At 38.7% G+C, this 19,164-nt stretch overlaps 1 protein-coding gene across 1 annotated transcript in view; it reads left to right on the top strand.

Annotated features, from left to right (window-relative positions):
* The first annotated feature begins 2,312 nt into the window (after nt 1-2,312).
* Nucleotides 2,313-19,164, top strand: part of ZP2 (zona pellucida glycoprotein 2) — a 31,065-nt gene continuing 14,213 nt past the window's right edge. The window contains exons 1-2 of the mRNA XM_043914484.1: nt 2,313-2,446; nt 4,185-4,230. Of these exons, the coding sequence (XP_043770419.1) occupies nt 4,205-4,230 (26 nt within the window). The 5' untranslated portion in view covers nt 2,313-2,446; nt 4,185-4,204. The remainder of the gene's footprint in view (nt 2,447-4,184; nt 4,231-19,164) is intronic.

Genomic DNA, 19,164 nt, shown 5'->3' with positions numbered 1-19,164 from the left:
TTGCAGACACTAAACCCCTCACCAGGTGGAAAAAGTTAACTGCATGCTAACCATCAACACATAGACTCCAAACCAGTTGGAACCAGAAGGTTGATGATTGAGATTTTCAAAATATCACCCTGTTACTTTATCATCAACCAATCAAGAACTGTGGATGAGCTGGTCACAAACCCTGTGACACTTTCCCATACACTGTCTTTAAAAACCCTTCCCTGAAAGCCACTGGTGAGTTTGGGTCTTTCAAATAAAAGCTTTTGCTTGGCACCCTGCAATAAATGCTGCATTTTCCTTCACCACAACCTTATACCAGTAGATTGGCTTTGCCACACGAGTAGTGAGCAAACCCAACTTCTGTTTGGTAACAACCATAATCCAGTTTTATAACATATCTGTATCCCCTGAAATATCCCTAATGCTAATTTGTAATCACTCCTCTTTTCCACTCCCAGCCTCAGGAAATCACAAATCTGTTTTCTGTCTCTACAGATTTGCTATTGGTAGGTATTTCATGTAAATGGAATCATACAATGTATAGCCTTTTGTAGCTTCACCTAAATTTTTGAGGTGTATGCATTTTACAGCATGTAACATTATTTCTTTCCCTTTTATTTCTGAATAATATTCTACTATACTAATACATCAAATTTTCTTTATTCTTCCAACAGTTGATAGACATTTGAACTGTTTCCACATTTTGTTTTTATGAATACCGCTACCATGAATATACAAGTTTTTGTGTGGACATACACTTTCACATATCTAAGGTATAAATCAACAAATGAAATTGCTCAATTATATGGCAATTTATATTTAACTTTTTAAGAAACTGACAAATTGTTTTCCAAAGTGACTGTATAGATTTTCATTTCCATCAGCAATGTATGTAACTGTTCAGTTCAGTCACTCAGTCATGTCCGACTCTTTGTGATCCCATAGACTGCAGCTTATCAGGCTTCCCTGTCCATCACCAACTCCTGGAGCTTGCTCAAACTCATGTCCATGAAGTCAGTGATGCCATCCAACCATCTCATCCTCTGTCATTCCTTTCTCCTCCTGCCTTCAATCTTTCCCAGCATCAGGGTCTTTTCAAATGAGTTAGCTCTTCGCATCAGGTGGCCAAAGTATTGGAGTTTCAGCTTCAACATCAGTCCTTCCAGTGAACACCCAGGACTTATCTCCTTTAGGATGGACTGGTTGGATCTCCTTGCAGTCCAAGGGACTCTCAAGAGTCTTCTCCAACATCCCAGTTCAAAAGCATCAATTCTTCGGCACTCAGCTTTCTTTATAGTCCAACTCTCACATCCGTAAATGACTACTGGAAAAACCATAGCTTTGACTATGCAGACATTTGTCAGCAAAGTATGTATGTCTCTGCTTTTCAATATGCTGTTGAGGTTGGTCATAGTTTTTATTCCAAGGAGCAGGTATCTTTTAATTTCATGGCTGCAGTCACCATCTGCAGTGACTTTGGAGCCCCAAAAAATAAAGTCTATCACTGTTTTCATTGTTTCCCCACCTATTTGCCATGAAGTGATGGTTCTGGATGCTATGATCTTAGTTTTTTGAATGTTAAGTTTTAAGACAGCTTTTTCACTCTCCTCTTTCACCTTCATCAAGAGGCTTTTTAGTTCCTATTTGCTTTTTGCTATAAGGGTGGTGTCATCTGCATGTCTGAGGTTATTGCTATTTCTCCTAGCAATCTTGATCCCAGCTTGTGCTTCATCCAGCCTGGGATTTTGCATGATGTACTCTGCATATAAGTTAAATAAGCAGGGTGACAATATACAGCCTTGACGTACTCCTTTTCCTGTTTGGAATCAGTCTGTTGTTCCATGTTCGATTCTAACTATTGCTTCTTGACCTGCATGTAGATTTCTCAGGAGGAGGTAAGGTGGTCTGGTATTCCCATCTCTTGAAGAATTTCCCACAGTTTATTGTGATCTACACAGCCAAAGGCTTTGGTGTGTGAGACTGTTAGGGAAATTGAAATGGAGAAAGTCTTGTTCAGTCTTCAGAAGCAGGAGAGCAGGCTTCTGGCCTTGCTGCTGACCTGCCTGTACACTACTCAGATTCCATGCCTGCCTGCAAGCACAGAAAGTCAGGCAGCCCTTTAGATAAGAAAGTAAGTGGCTCTTGGAATTCTTGAGCCACTGGAGGTCTGGCCAACCACTTGCGGTCTAAAGAAACCCTTTGACTCACAAGATAAATAATACCATAAAAATGTTAAAGTAAAACGGGAGCTGCATTTTAGTGAGCAAACTGATGATGATATCAGTTTGCAATCTGGGATTATAAGCTGGAGCCCCTGAAAATGCAATCTGAAGTCTCACCAGTGGAGTGGACACACTGCCCGGGGTCATTTCCTAACTGGGACTCCACATTGCTGTTTACAAGGGACTTCCCAGTGCTGTTTAATTCTGGATGTTGGTCTGTGCAATTTGGTGATGTATGTGCTGTTAATTCTCTCTATTGTTTCTATTTCTTTTATTTTAATGACTGTATATTGAAGTTAAGTCAAATAATCTTCAACAAAAATTCAAATTGTTCATTTGTGTGTAATGAGTGGTTTCTTTTGTTAACAAATCCTTTGACTCTAAAATGAAAGTGAAACTTTTGGCAAAACAGGCTTCAAACTTTTTCATATCCTTGCAGCCTTTATTATTTGCCTTTTCATTTAAAGTTATCTTAGTGGATGTGAAGTGGTACCACTGTTGTTTAAATTTCTTTTTCCTAATGAGTAACAATGTTGATACTGTTTTAAGTGCTTATTAGCTATTCTTACATTTTGTCTTTAAAAATTTTATTAGGTTGTCTTATTATTATTGAATTATAAGAGTTCTTTATATGTCCTAGATAAAAATCCTTTATCAGATATAGTTTGAACTTAATGAAAATGGAAAGAAACATATCAAAATTTACAGGACACAATTAGCACAGAACTGGGGGAATTTTGCAGTTTTTAATGCTTATGTTACTAATCGAAAAGAAGAAAAATCTCAAATCATTAACTTAAACTTTTGCCTTATGGAAAGAAGGGAGAGAACAGAAAAATTAGTGTAAATAAAGAGCACAATATAAAACCAAAACATGGTTCAAATTTATCTGTAATCAAAGTAAATGTAAACAGGCCAAATTCACCAGTTAGAAGACTCAGCCATGTCTTATTTGTAATAGACACACTTAAAACATAAAATTGAAAAAAAAAGTGAAAGCAAAAAAGGAAAATTTATATCAAGAAGATACTAACAACAAATTGGTGTAGCTATATTTGTATCAGACAAAAATGTAGTTTAAGCCAAACAATTACCAAGGATAAAGAGATAGTGATGAAAGGAAAAATTTATCAAGCAAATATGATAGTTCATACTAAACTTGGTATGTACCAAGTAATATAGCCTCAAAATTGAAAAAAACAAATATTAATAGAATTTAAAGAGAAAGAACAAATCTGCTATCATAGCAAGGGATTTTAACACACTCCCTTAATATTATATATCAATCAGACTAAAGATTAGGAAAGGTATAAAAAATCTGAATACAATTTAAAAGTTTTATCTAACAACCCTATATAGAACACTGTATTCAATAGAAAATGCATGTTCTTTAAAAGCACACTAAGAATATTTGTAACATTCTGTTATATAAATAGAACCTAATAGAACCCATGCAGGCCTCAACAAACATCAAATTGTAGGTTTCATGCAGATCATATTCTCTGAAAACATTGCAATACAATTAGAACCCATCATCCTTATACAATTGATTAACTGTTTATATGTTTTTTGTGATATAAACTTTGCATCATTGTCATCATCTTGCATTGTGTTTTTTCCTTTCTTTGATGCACTATAAATATTTCCCACATTGTTCAAAATAGCTAATATGCTTGGATAATAGTTCATGGTATTGATGTGAGAAAGGTATATATTTGAAGCCTGTAACTGTTTATTCCTCGTCTATTTTGTTCAAGTCTTTATTCTAAGATAAAACCCACTCTGAAAAAGCAAAAGCTTTCATCTGCAAATCCTTAGAATAGTTAGCGCTAAAGGTCAATATTTGTTTCTTTTTTTTTTTTTTTTGGTTTCTATGAGAACAGAGGAAGCTGTAGAAGCAAAACCTGGGAGGCAACATTATTGCAACATTATTTATTTGCTTTTCTAAAAAAGGAATCTTTTTTATCCTAGAAAAAGTGAAATACCCAAACATGACTGTGGACCCTTTCAGAACAAGGTAACATTGTTTTTCTATCATTTTTGCCTGAGCCACTAAAATTTAGACACAATTGTATTCATTAATGTACTCTAAAATAGAAAATCATATGTAACCTGAGAAAGGGCTTCTTAAAGATAAATGGATTAATAGAATATTCTTTTCTACTATACAGTATTGTATTCTATTCTATTCTACAGTAATAAATGCTAAGTGCCAATCATAGAAGGAGTCTGCTAACAGATAAAGATCATGATGGTGAAAATAATGACAATGGTAAGGATGATGAGAAGAGAAGAGTAAGAATTAGGGTGGAAGCAAAGGAAAAGGAAGTCAGAGCAATTATAAAGGAGAGGAATAAGGACTGCAAATGGGAGACAAACAGGAGAAAGAAGAGTTTCTCAACTCCAGTGGTACTTATGACTTGGACTTAAACTCTTCCTATGAAATGGTAAAGCAACTGAGATACACACACTCATGTATATTTGTTGTTGTTTAGTCACTCAGTCATGTCCAACTCTTTGCAACTCCATGGATTAGAGCCTGCCAGGCCCTCTTTCCTTGGGATTTCTCAGGCAAGAATACTGGTGTGGGTTGCCATTTCCTTCTCCAGGGCATCTTCCTGATCCAGGGACATAACTCGGTTTTCCTGCATTAGCAAGATATTCTTTACCACCGAGCCCACCCCCTATATATATAAGCTTCCCTTGGTACCCTTTGGCATTTCCCTAAGAAAACTTCCTAGAGAAGATTGGATGCAGAGGGAGAAGGAAAATAGAAATAAATATTTATGAACTTGAAGCTCCTCTTTACCTCATTCCTTAAAGAGGAGGTTGAGAAAGAGGGTTGAACTTGGAGCTGGATAGAGTCCATATGGTCTAATGCAAGTTATTCCATCTATTTGAGTCTCTCTTTCTTTGTAGATAAAGTTGGAGGGAATTGCTCATGACCCTATCATCAATTCCTTATGAGGGGTTGGATAATTGTGTAGCAATTGTGACTTTTGACTATATTTTTCTTATGTAAATAAGTGTTTGAGTCTATTCCAACAGTATGCTGCTATTCTCTAGGAAGGTCAGAGAAGACCTGCCATACATACAGAGATTTTGAGGATTAGACTTAAGTGGTGATGACCATTCCTTGTATTGTTTTTCTAACTAGCTACTTAAGGCTCTCATCAACCTTCCTGTTGCAACCAACCCTGCTACCCACATCTTCCTACACCCCTGCAGTATTAGTATAACTTTAGTGAAACATCCTGCAAGTGACTTCCGTGTCACTGGTTGCTGCTTAGGTTCAGAGGAGCAGGCTCTATTTCCTTCTTTGTTTTTCTAAAACTCCAGAAACTCAACCTATTACCAGGACCCCCAAGAATGTAATTCTGAGAGCCCTTCTGCCTAGATACCACTTCTTTTTGCCAAAGACTCAGGAAAACACAGTTAATGAGCTTCCAGGGACAGTGTTTGCAGAGATTCTCTCACCAATGGGTCTCCTTTTCCCCACAGAGCAATGCCATTTTCAACTCTTCATTGTTGTGTTTATAATTTTGTGACCTCTCTTGTTTAATAGCAGTTACCTGATAGCTGAGTGGTCTGAACAGGAGTCCCATGTACCATGAAGGCAATCCTGGCCAAGTAGCCTTTGGATGGAGGATTTATTCGGGATTCTGATCTATCTATATAAGAGAGTTGTATATGATCCTTTGCTCAGGGAGAGGAAAAGAAGAGACAAAGATTAGTGTAGGTAATACTTCCAGTCCACCGCAAGAAAAACCATGCCAGCAAAGTGGAAAACAATCTTCTCTTTGTTCTGAAAAACCATTCGCTGCTCTTTGGGAAAGAAATTCAACAGCTTGTGCAACCCATGTTTTTATTAATGAGATTGCCCCCTGAACCTCAAGGGATCTGGCTTTCAAAAGCACACATTGTTTGTTCTTCAAAGCTATTCACATCTAATTACAGAGGAAATTCCCTTGTCTGGTAGGGAAGCACAATTTTTATGTAGTAAGGAAAATGGAGAGATCCAAGCAGAAAATTTACTTTTAACAAGATTACTTCATCTAATGAGTATCTGATTATAAATTCTATTGAAAATAAAAGCAATAACAGAAAGTAAATGAAAATAAAGGGGATTACAAAAGCCCTGTTGTTACCCAGAAAACTTAGATGAATCAGGCAAGGGCAGAACCAGGCCCTGTTAACACACAACTATATGTGTTGAATGGGTTTATGATATAAATATATCTGTTGCAGTAGAGACATTTTCATATGGATTATTAAGAAACATCACTTATGTGTGTATTTTTTCTCTTCGTCACAGTACTAAAACTGTTCAACCTATTTGATGTGGACTTTTTCTATTAAAAAGAGATTTCAACAACCCCGCTTTTCATTTAAACTCATAGGTAACTCAAAGTACAGAGAAACTTCCTTTCCCACACTGAAGATCATTGGTGGTGTTTTCCTTTGAAACATCGTTAAACACAAACATGAAGCAATCAAAAGAACCATTGTCTTCCCTCTTGCTTTTTCTTCTTCAAATGAAAGCATTTATGAAAATATTTAGGTGGATAAATAGAGTATTGAAATTATAATGTCCCTGAAGTATTGATGGGGTTTAATTTATTCACATAAGTTTCAAGACATTCAAAGTCCTATTTTTTTTTTTGCCAGAAAAACAGACAGAGCTGTTATTGTACCATCTGGTCTGCATGAGGCATATCTTGGCATCCCTTAACTGCACATTTTATAAATGCTAAACTCCAGATGGCAATACATTGTAACAGTGGAGAGCTTTATAAAGGTTTCCAAAAAACAAATTCTTTAAAATGTGAATATTAGATACCCTAAGCAGGGGTTATGAATTTAAATTCCATTCTTGGATTAACTGACTTTGTTAGCTGAACAAATTTCCTTTTATTTTATGCCTTTTCCCTTAATTAATTGTGGTTTTAAGAACTGAAAAGCTCAATCAACATAAATCATATTACCTGATTCCTCACCCAAAGTTTAAGTTCTATAAAAACTTCAGAAACAGTGATCACTGGGAAACCTACATTAGCTGCCATTTTGTTTCAAGATAGCAGGATTATGACACAGGGGAAGTGTATTATAGCACTCTTAAAGCAGATTATTAAATGACGTTAAAACCATTTCTCAAAGCTGACAGTTGAACTGGGAAGACAGGAAAATGTGAATGTCAAGCATTGTACTGAAATAAAGCCAGAGTACAGTAATGGTTAAGAATTAGATTCTTAAGTCATAAAGTAAACTCTTCATTTTCTTAAATTTTTTTTCTTTTTCATCTGCATTTTTCTTTTCAAAAATAAGAACAACAACTGGGATCTGGAGTTTTCATCATCCTGTACCCAAGTGGCTCAGTGATAAAGAACGCCCACCAAGCAGGAGATGCAGGTTTGATCCCTGGGTCAGGAAGATTCCCTGGAGAAGAAAATGGCAACCCACTCCAATAATCTTGCCTTGGAAATTTCATGAACAGAGGAGCATGGTGGGCTACAGCCCATGGGATCGCAAAAGAGTCATACACCACTTACCAACTAAACAACAACAACATATCTTACAATACAGTAGAAAGAATATATATCTTATAGTCACACAGAGCTGTATTTCAATCTGAGAGTTTATATTGGTTCTCTAAGGCTGCCATCTGATGTGAACAGTCAAGTCATTGGAAAAGATCCTGATGCTGGGAAAGATCGAAGGCAAAAGGAGAAGAGGGTGGCAGAGGATAAGATGGTTGGATAGTATCACCAACTCAAAGGACGTGAGTTTGAGCAAACTCCAGGATATAGGGAGGGACAGGGAGGTCTGGCGTGCTGTAGTCCATGGGGTCACAAAGAGTCGGACACAACTTAGCAACAGCATCAACAAAGGCTGCTATAAATAGTATCTCAAACTGGGTGGCTTAAACATCAGAATTTTTTCTTAGAGTTCTGGAAGACAGAAATCTGAGATCAACGTGTTGGCAGGATTGGTTTCTTCTGAGGGCAATGAGGGAAAGATTTGTCCCAGGCCTCTGTCCTTGACTTATAAAAGGTCACCTTCCCCATGTCTTGTCTTCCCTCTGTATAAGTCTATGCCCAAATTCCTTCTTCTCACAAGGACACAAATCATATTGTATTCGGGCCTACCCTAAAGACCTCATTTTAACTTAATCACCTCTGTAAAGACCCTAGTTCCAAATACAATCACATTCTGAGGTACCTAGGCTTTTTTGGAGGGGGGCAGGGGAGCTTCAACTTTAATTCTTGTCATTGTCATTTGTATGAAATATATTTTTCCATCCCTTTACTTTCAATCTATTTGTGTCTTTGGCCTAAAGTGGGTCTCTTATGGGCAGTATATTGTAGACTCCTGTTTTTTTTAATCCAATATGCTACTCTGGGTCTTTTGATTGGAGCCTTTAGTCCATTGGCTTTTAAGGTATTGATAGATATGCATTTATTTCCATTTTCAATGTTGTTTTCCTGTTGATTTTTTCTTTATCCCTTTGCTTTTCTGTTTTCCCTTTTGTGATTTGATAATTTTCTTTTGTATTATATTATGCTTATGTTCTTTTTCTTTTGGTTTTCATGAATCTATTGTATGTTTTTGATTTCCAATTACCCTGTTATTCAAGTATATTAACCTTCTCTGCTTCCTGTACCTGGATATCTGTTGAATTTGAGAAGTTATCATCCATCATTTCTTCAAATACATTTTCAATTTGCTTTTTACTTTCTTTTCCTTCTTGGATCCCTATTGTATGTAGATTGGCACACTTTATATTCTCCCATAGGTCTCTTATTTTGTTTTCATTTTTTTCATTTGATTTTTCAGTCTGTTGTTCTGACTGGGTGATTTCCATTATTCTATCTTTCATATCATTTTTCATTCTTCTGCATTATTCATTCTGCTATCATTGCCTTTAGCTTAGCTTTAACCTTGGTGAATGAGTTCCCTAATTTTTTCCTTTTACACTTCCTAGTTTCTTTTTATAGTGATCAGCATTTCTAATTCCTTCAGTATTTTCATTATCTCTTTTTTTGAACTCATGTCTATTAGACTGAAGAGATCTATTACACATCATTTGTTTTTGCAGGAAAATTCTCTTGATCTTTTTATCGGGAGTGGCTCCTCTGCTTCTTTTAGTTATGTCTCTTGTTCCATGAGTGTAGGAGAAACAATTATATACTGTGGTCTTGGAGGGGCTTTTTTCTAGGGAGAGTCCCTGTGTCATTTGTATGGATTTATTTTTTGGTGTGAATGTTATTTTTAGTGTGTCTGCCTCCTGCCTCTTTCCTCAGAGTATGCTGGCCATTACCCCTTGATAGGAGGTGTGACTGGTGTTTTGGTGACCAGAGCCTGCACTGGACATTGAGCAGCGGCTCCTCTTTGCTATGTGGCTGTCACTACCTGTCATGGGCCAGGTATGTTCCCTAGTTGTTGGGGTAGAAGCCTTCAGATCCATTTCTGAGCCGTGATTCTGAGCTGCAGTGTGAGGTAGGTGGAATTGCAGTGCTCCCCCTGGAAGAGGAGCTGCTGAGTATTCCTCTGCCAGACTGTTAACCAGTGACAGTGCTCTGTTGTGTTATCTGGCATGCATTTTGCAGGCTTATGAAGTACACTGTGGTTGGCACTGCCCTTGGCCCCAGCTCATCTTTGGAAATGCTGGCAATGAGCTCTGGTGTCTATCAGACATTGTTTTTACAAGGCCACCAGCAGAGATTCACTGAAGTCAGGTTCAATAACTGCAGAAGTTGTGCACCTGAAACTGCTAGAAACACAATGGAGACAGCTTAGACCCTGGCCCAGTCCAGGCCCCAAGTGCGAGTGCCCACAAAGTCCACAGCTGCTAAGGCCAGAGCTGTCTCAGCCATGGGGGCACCTGTTGTCCACTCAGATGTCCTGCAGGCACTGAATTTACAAAACCAGCCGTGGAGGTGTAAATCTGCAGCTCGTGCAGCCAAGGGGAGAGCTTTCATCCTTGCTTCCTAAGCCATGAAGGCCCTGGGACTCAGCTGTGGTTTTTAGCCCTGACTGCCTGTGGGCAACCCACTGGCATCTGATCCCAGAGCCTCCTGAGGCAGCTGTGGGCTGTGGGACGCCCTGAGGTGGCAGCTGTGGTACAGAGGCCTGCTGAGATGGTGGCTGTGTTCTGAGAGCCCACCGAGGTGTTTGCTGGGGCAAGTGGCTCTTCCAGAGCCCCTGGAGGCAGGGGGTAGCAAGTGGAGAAAAACGCTGCCAAGGCAGCCCCATCTCTCCCTTTTTGTATCACTCAACAATGGCACTTCAATTCTATAGTGGCCTGGGTTTCCTTCTCCACACAATCTCAGTTGCAGCCATGGCACACTCCAGCGCCTTCAGGCATCTCCATGCAGCCAACAGCACTTCCCTCTCCAGGACTGTCCTCTAAACCCCAAGTTTTAGCACCCAGCCCTCATGCAGCCTGGCAACATGTGTCTAAGGCTACAATGAGCAGGGTGTTGGCACGAATGTTTAGATAGGTCTCTCGCTCTTCTGTCTGCCACAAACCAGTTGCTGTGCCCTTCTCTGAGCCTCTGAAGCACACTTTCTGTACAGATCTCCCTGCAAGTGAGGGGGCTTCCTAGGGTACAGGAACCTTTCCTTTTTTAAGTTCCCTTCCATGGCCACAGTTCCCATCCCACTTCCTCTTTTTTTCCCTTTCATCCTACCCCAGTTACATGGAGATCTTTCTTGCCCTTTTCAGGTATTTGAAGTCTTCTACCAGTGTTCTAGAGGGGTTCTGTGGGAATTGTTCCATTTGTAGATGTATTTTTGATGTATTTGTGGAGGAGATGAGATTCAAATACTTCTAGTCCACCAATTTGATGTAAATGGATTAAATGCTTCAACCAAGAGATATAAACTAGCTGAATGGATACCAAAACAAGATCCATCTACATACTGTCTATAAGAGAACCACCTTCAGACCTAGGGACACATACAGGCTGAAAGTGAGTGTTTGGAAAAAGATATTCCATGCAAATGAAAATCAAAAGAAAGCTGGAGTAGCAATACTCTTATCAGGCAAAACAGATTTTAAAATAAAGACTGTTACAAGAGATAAGAGTTTCCCAGGTAGTGCTAGTGGTAAAGAACCTGCCTGCCAATGCAAGAGACATAAGAGATGCAGGTTCAATCCCTGGGTCGGGAAGATTCCTTGGAGGAGAGCATGTCAGTCCACTCTAGTGTTCTTGCCTTGAGAATCCCTTGGACAGAGGAACAAAGAGTCAGGCACGACTGAAGCACGAAGAGTCAGACATGACTGAAGTGACTAAGTATGCATGCACACACAAGAGATAAGGGACTTTCCATGAAGATCAAGGGATCGATCCAAGAAGAAGATATAGCAACTGTAAATGTATATGCACCCAGCCTAGGAGCACCTTGATATATAAGGCAAATGTTAACAAACTTCAAAGGGGAAATTGGCAGTAACACAATAATAGTAAGGAACTTTAGCACCCCTCTGACATAGGTGGACAGATCATCCAGCAGAAAAGCAATAAGGAAGCACAGGCCTTAAATGCCACATTAAACCAGATGGACGTAATTGCTATTTATAGAACATTTAATCTGAAATCAGCAGAATGCACATTTTTCTCAAGGGTATGGAACAGTCTTCAAGATAGATCACAAGGTAGGTCACAAGGCAAACCTTGGTAAATTTAAGAACATTGAAATCGCTTCAAGCATCTTTTCCAGCCACAACACTATGAGGTTAGAAATTAACTACAAGAAAAAATATAAAAAGCACAAACACTTGGAGGCTAAACAATGTGCTACTAAGCAGACAATGGATCAGTGAAGAAAACAAAATGGAAATCAGATAGTATCTAGAGGAAAATGAAAACAAAACAAACAAACAAACAAAAAATGACTAAAAACTATGGGACACTGGAAAAGCAATTATAAGAAGGAAGTTTACAGCACTATAACTATGTTTCAGGAAACAAGAAAAATCTCAAACAAACAACCTAATCCTATTCTAAAGCAACTAGAGAAAGAAGAACAAACAAAACTCAAAGTTAGCAGAAGGAAAGAAATCATAAAGATCAGAGTGGAAACAAATGAAATAGAGATGAAGAAAATGGTATAAAAGAATAATGAAACTAAAAACAGTTCTTTGAAAAGATGAACAAAATTGATATGTGCTTATCCAGACTCATCATGGGGAAAAAAAGGAAGAGGACTCAAATTAATAAAAGGAAAAGTAGAAAAGGAGAAGTTACAATGGACACCACAGAAATACAAAGAATCAGAAGAGACCACTACAAGCAACTATATGCCAATATAATGGAGAGCCTAGAAGAAATGGAGAAATTCTTAGAAAGGTACAATCTTCCAAGACTGAGCCAGGAAGAAATAGAAAATATGACCAGACTGATAACAAGTACTAAAATTGAAATGGTGATTAAAAACATCCAACAGGCAAAAGTCTATGACCAGATAGCTTCACATGCAAATTATATCAAACATTAAGAGTTTATACCTATTATTCTGAAACTCTGAAAAAATTTCAGAGAAAGAAACACTTTCAAACTCCTTCTATGAGGCCACCATCACCCTAATACCAAAACCAGACAAAGATATCACACACAAAAAATAAAGCCACAGGCCAATATCTCTGATGAAAATATGATCCAGCAATAACTCTTCTTGGCATATATCCAGAGAAAACCATAATTCAGTAAGATACATGCACCTCAGTGTTCATTGCAGCACTATTTACAATAGCCAGACATGGAAGGAACCTAAATATCATCAACAGAGGAATGGATAAAGAAGATATGATACATATATACAATGGAGTATTACTCAGCCATTGAAAAGAATGAAATGCCACTTACAGCAACGTGGATGAACCTAGACATTATTATACTAAGTAAAAGTAAATCAGAAAAAGACAAATATCATGTGATATCACTTATATGTGGAATCTAAAAAAATATACAAATGAACTTCTTTACAAAAGATAAATAGACTCACAGACTTTGAAAACAAACTTATGGTTACAAAAGGGGAAAAGCGGGGGGTGCATAAATGAGGAATTTGGAATTGACATACACATACTACTATATATAAACTAGATAATCAACAAAGACCTACTGTAGAGCACAGAGAACTGTACTCAATATTGTATAATAACCTATATGGAAAAGAATCTGAAAAAGAAACAACATGCGTATATGTATAACTGAATCACTTTGCTGTACAGCTGAAACTAACACAATAGTGCAGATCAACTATACTCCAATATAAAAAAAAAATTAACTATCAATTAAAAATGAAAAGATACATGCATCCTACACCCGTGAACAGAGGAGCCTGGTGGGCCACAGTCCATGGAGTTGCAAAAGAGTCGTACATGATTTAATGACCAAAAACAAAACAACAACAACAAAAAACAATACTCATAGCAGCACTGTTTACAATAGCCAAGACATGAAAACAACCTAAATATCCAAGGAATGGATAAAGAAGATGTGAGATATATAATACTCAGTCATAAAAAATGAAATAATGTCTTTTGCAGGAACATGGATGGACCTAGAGATTATCATACTAAGCAAAGTAAGTCAAAAAGAGAAAGACAAATACCATACAACATTACCTATGTGTGAAATATAAAATATGATACAAAAAATGTATCTACAAAACAGAAGCAAACTCACAGACACAGAGAACAGACTTGTGGTTGTCAAGGGGGAAGAGGGTGGGAAGGGAAGGATTGGGAGTTTGGGATTAGCAGATGCAAACTAGTGTATATAGGATGGATAAACAATAAGATCCTACTGTTTAGCATAGGGAACTATACTCAATATCCTGTGATAAATGACAATGGAAAAGAATATGAAAAAATATATATATATATGTGTGTGTGTGTGTGTGTGTGTGTGTAATGAATCACTTTTCTGTACAGCAGAAATTAACACAACATTGTAAATGAATTATGTTGTTGTTGTTCAGTTACCGAGTTATTTTTGACTCTTTGCAGCCCCATGGACTGCAGCACACCAGACCTCCCTGTCCCTCACCATCTCCCGAAGATTGCCCAAGTTCATATCCATTGCATTGGTGATGCTATCCAACCATCTCATCCTCTGATGCCCTCTTCTCCTTCTGCCCTCAATCTTTCCCAGCATCAGGGACTTTTCCAATGAGTTAGCTGTTTGCATCAGGTGATCAAAATGCTGGAGCTTCAGCTTCAGTATTAGTCCTTCCAATGAGTATTCAGGGTTGATTTCCCTTAAGATCGACTGGTTTGATCTCCTTGCTGTCCACGGGACTCTCGGGAGTCTTCTCCAGCACCCCAGTCCAAAGGCATCAATTCTTTGGCGCTCTGCCTTCTTCATGGTGCAGCTCTCACAAACATACTAGACCACTGGGAAGACCACTTGTCTTCCCATTTGTAGACCATTTGACTACAGACCTTTGTCAGCAGAGTAATGTCTCTGTTTTTCAAGACCCCGTCTAGGTTTGTCATAGCTTTCCTGCCAAGCATCAATCATCTTCTGATTTCATGGCTACAGTCACCATCCACAGTGATTTTAGAGCCCAAGAAGAGGAAATCAGTTACTACTTCCACATTTTCCCCTTCTATTTGTCATGAAGTAGTGGGGTCAGATCTTAGTTTTTTTAATATTTGGTTTTAAGCTGGCTCTTTCACTCTCTCCCTTCACCCCCATCAAGAGGCTCTTTAGTCCTTCTTCACTTTCTGCCATTAAAGTGGTATCATCCACATATCTGAGGTTGTTGATACTTCTGCCTATCTTGATTCCAGCTCGGCATTTCTCATTCAGCCTGGCCTTTTTCATGGTGTGCTCAGTATGTAGGTTAAATAAGCAGTGTAACAACAGACAGCCCTGTCATATCATACGTCAATAAAATATTTTTAAAATTGTGGGAGGCAAATTCATCCCATAACTAAGCTTTCTACTTAGTAGTTAATCAACTTGGGGGAAATTCACTTAAGGAGCCTTTATTTCCTTTTCTTATTCCTATCTTGAAGGGTATCCATCAGTGTCCAGCATAGGACCTATACACAAAGGGGGAAAATGCCCTTCCCTCCTTCCTACAGAGACTTATCAGGGTTTCTGAGGACCATCTATTCTTTCCCAGTATTCTGTGTGAAATGTGAATGATAAAGGCATGGGTTTATAAAACACCCCCTAAGAACCAGAAGAGGAAGGAGTAGATTAGAAATTTAGTGAAAGGAGATTTAACAGAATTAAGGGCTACTTGAATAGACAACCCTTCAGGAAATAGGTGGAGCTTCAACCCGTGTTACCCTAATCAAGACCCAAATTCTATAGACAGCTTGTTTGATAGCTTCAGTCCTGTGCCTCCCCTTGTCCAAAAGGTGATGGAAGCAGCTTGACTGGAAGTCTCACCAAGATTGTATCTAATGGGAGAGCTCCCTGAAGCCCATCATGATATTGCTACCAAAAGAAAAAGATCATTTGTGCTCATGCTTGTTCATGTCCAACTCTTTGCATCCCCATGGACTGTAGCCCACCAGGCTCCTCTGCCCATGGACTTTTTCAGGCAAGAATGCTGGAGTGGATTGCCATTTCCTACTCCAGGGGATCTTCCTAACCAAGGGATCGAACCCCTGTCTCTTGTGTCTCCTGCATTGGCGGACAGATTCTTTACCACTGTGCCACCTGGGAAACCAGAGACAAGGATACTGGATGGAAAAGAACATACGTCTGTGTATTTAAGTTTACTTAATTATACTTAGGTTTTATTTGTCACATACGTAGTCATTTGGTCTCTCCCATCAGAAAGCATAGCCTTAAAGCCTGTCTTTGTCTGCACTTGTACAAATGTGTGTGTTGCTTCTTTTGAGACTCCACAATTTTATGGTTGCTCAGTACATGCTCCCTCAAAAAATACCTGCACTTCCATAATGTAAAACTGGGCTCATTTTGAGATAGGAATTCTAAATAGTAGTCACACACAACTGTTGCCACAATCATGCTGCTTAACAAACCATCCAAAATTGAGTGGCTTAAAAGAACAAGCACTGATTTGACTCACAAATCTCCAGTTAACTGGTCAATGCCTCTGTGCTCAGCTGACCTCGGCGTGGCTCACTTATTCATCAGCAGTCAACTGGCAGGTCAGCTGGGAACTGGTTGCTTTAGCATGGCCCCAGCCTAGATGTCAAGGCTATGGTTTTTCTAGTAGTCATGTATGGATGTGAGAGTTGGACTATAAAGAAAGCTGAGCCCTGAAGAATTGATGCTTTTGAACTGTGGTGTTGCAGAAGACGCTTGAGAGTCCCTTGAACTACAAGAAGATCCAACCAGTCCATCCTAAAGAAGATCAGTCCTGAATATTCATTGGAAGGACTGAGGTTGAAGCTGAAACTCCAATACTTTGGCCACCTGATACAAAGAGCTGACTCATTTGAAAAGACCCTGATTCTGGGAAAGACTGAAGGCAAGAGGAGAAGGAGATGGCAGAGGATGAGATGGTTGGATGGCATCACCAACTCAATGGACATGAATTTGAGTAAACTCCGGTAGTTGGTGATGGACAGGGAGGCCTGGCGTGTTGCAGTCCATGGGGTCGCAAAGAGTCAGGCACGACTGAGCGACTGAACTGAACTGAACTGAACAGCTTAGATGACCTGTCTCTGCTCCTTGTGACTTTATCATCTGGCAGGCTACTCTGGGTTTGCTCTACAGTGAATGAAGAATGCTAAGAGAGAGTGTGTATGTATATGGGCCTCAAAAGACCTAGCCTCAGAACTGGCGCACCATCATTTCCACCACATTCTGTTGGCCAAAACAAGTCACAGAGTCAGTTAAGATTCAGACAGGAGGAGGAGTGAGGAGGACCAGGCTAACTGCCAAAGCACACTGCAAAGAATGGGAGTCCATGAAGGGGTGGAAGACTGGGACCTTTACAACTGATCTACCACATCATCTTAAGAGCTTAAACATTTTATGTTCTATCAACTGGAGGGACTATGCAGTATTGCCAAGGAAATCTTTATCTCTGTGGTGACCATTGTCCTAGCTACTAGGTATAGAGTAACCTGAAATATTTGTATGTAAATAAGTTTTAATTTAGAACTCCTGAGCCTTCTCTGTCATTCATTTAAGATGCCCTATCTTTCTATTAATAGATCAATGAAGCCTTTTATATGCCCTTGTCCAATTTCTTTATGAATCCATTTCTGTTACAAAGCTCATTAAATTTCAATTTAGCTAACAATCCAAAGGGTGAAAATGACATTAACACTATATAGTTAAAGGAGCTACCATATGTTGTTCAAGAACATTCTCATCAACATAGTCTATCTTATGTTTACAAGTTAAATTCGTATTTTATATTTGAAAGCTATGTTAAGCTATATTAGCCTACCTGATAGAAGATTCTATATTTCTTATTTATCTAATATCACTAACTTATATGGGACTTCCCTGATAGTTCAGTTGTTAAAGAATTCACCTGCAATGCAGGAGATCCCAGTTCGATTTCTGGGCCGGGAAGATCCCCTGGAGAAGGGAAAGGCTACTCACTCCAGTATTTGCTTCCTTGTGGCTCAACTGGTAAAGAATCCACCCACAATGCGGGAGACCTGGATTCGATCTCTGGGTTGAGAAGATCCCCTGGAGGAGGGAACAGCTACCCACTCCAGCATTCTGGCCAGGAGAATTCCATGGACTGTATGGTCCATGAGGTTGCAAAGAGTTGGACACAACTGAGTGACTTTCACAACCTTCCGAAGCTAAATTATAATTAGTGCCATCTTGTATTTTTAAAGCTACGTGAACTGCAAGAGAAGCATGGAGTTTTAGAACACTCCCTCACACACACACACACACACACACACACAGAACCATAATGAATTAGAATAAGCCTGGAAGTAGGTATCAGAAGACTTGGTTTCTCCCTGGAGCTCCGCTAACTTTCTGTATGACCTTGGGGAAGTCACAAAAACCTCTTAGGCTTATTTTCTTCATTTTATATTGAAGAGTTGGACTTTGAAAGTTGTATGAATCAAATCCACTCACTTGGGCAATATTTCTTTATATCATGAAGTTTGAATTCATGGGCCTTTCATCCTACAGCCTTTACAGATCACTTATATACAAATCAGATTTACTATTATCAATTTTAAATTACTTTACCTTGTTATTTATCAGCAAGACAATTCAATCAACTGAAGGAAATTTAAGAAAAAGTACCACTCCTATCTCCCTATTCCTGTTCCAAGAATGATATGTATGTTTATTTATTATGTATATTATGTATATTTATGTATATTTATAGCCAGTACAGCAAGAGCTCAAACAAAGCAAAACAGAAAACAGTTGTGAATGTCCAGCATAGCTGGATTGGTGCAGACTGCCTGGATATCTGCACTGTCTCCTCCCTCAGGTGACTCATTGGCTCCCTGGTAAATAAATGCGGACACACACGTACATACCCACACATAAACACATAAATGGATAGGAAACACATGTGTTTCTCATTTTTCTTTTTTTAAGTAAAATATGAAAACATACTAACAGCTCCAATAGTTCAGTTTATTGTGGATGTCTTTAGTATCAATATTCACAGATATCATTGAATTAATATATTTTAGTATTTGAAGATTATTTCAGAGTTTATCTAACCACCTCCTGATGATAGCAATTAGGGCATCTTCAACTAAAGTTTTTACAGTTGTGAAAAGTAAGGCAACAGAATTGGAAATTAAGAATTATGAACTATCGTTTAAAAGAACAGCATTTCAGAAAGGAAAGAGAGCTTCTGCCCAAAGGAGGCAACAATACCGCATTGTTGTTGTGCATGACAACCTAAAAGTCTCCTCAAGAAATGCCTAGTGATTAGCAGGTGAGACGAGGCCTCCCGTCAAGTAGAGACCATGGCATTCACAAAAGAGGAGAAGGAACACCTTATAGTTATAAAC

Source organism: Cervus elaphus, chromosome 10 (genome assembly GCF_910594005.1).
Source record: "Cervus elaphus chromosome 10, mCerEla1.1, whole genome shotgun sequence".
Classification (NCBI taxonomy): Eukaryota; Metazoa; Chordata; class Mammalia; order Artiodactyla; family Cervidae; genus Cervus; species Cervus elaphus.
Note: the sequence above shows the minus strand (reverse complement) of the source record. Positions and strands in the feature narration are given on the sequence as shown.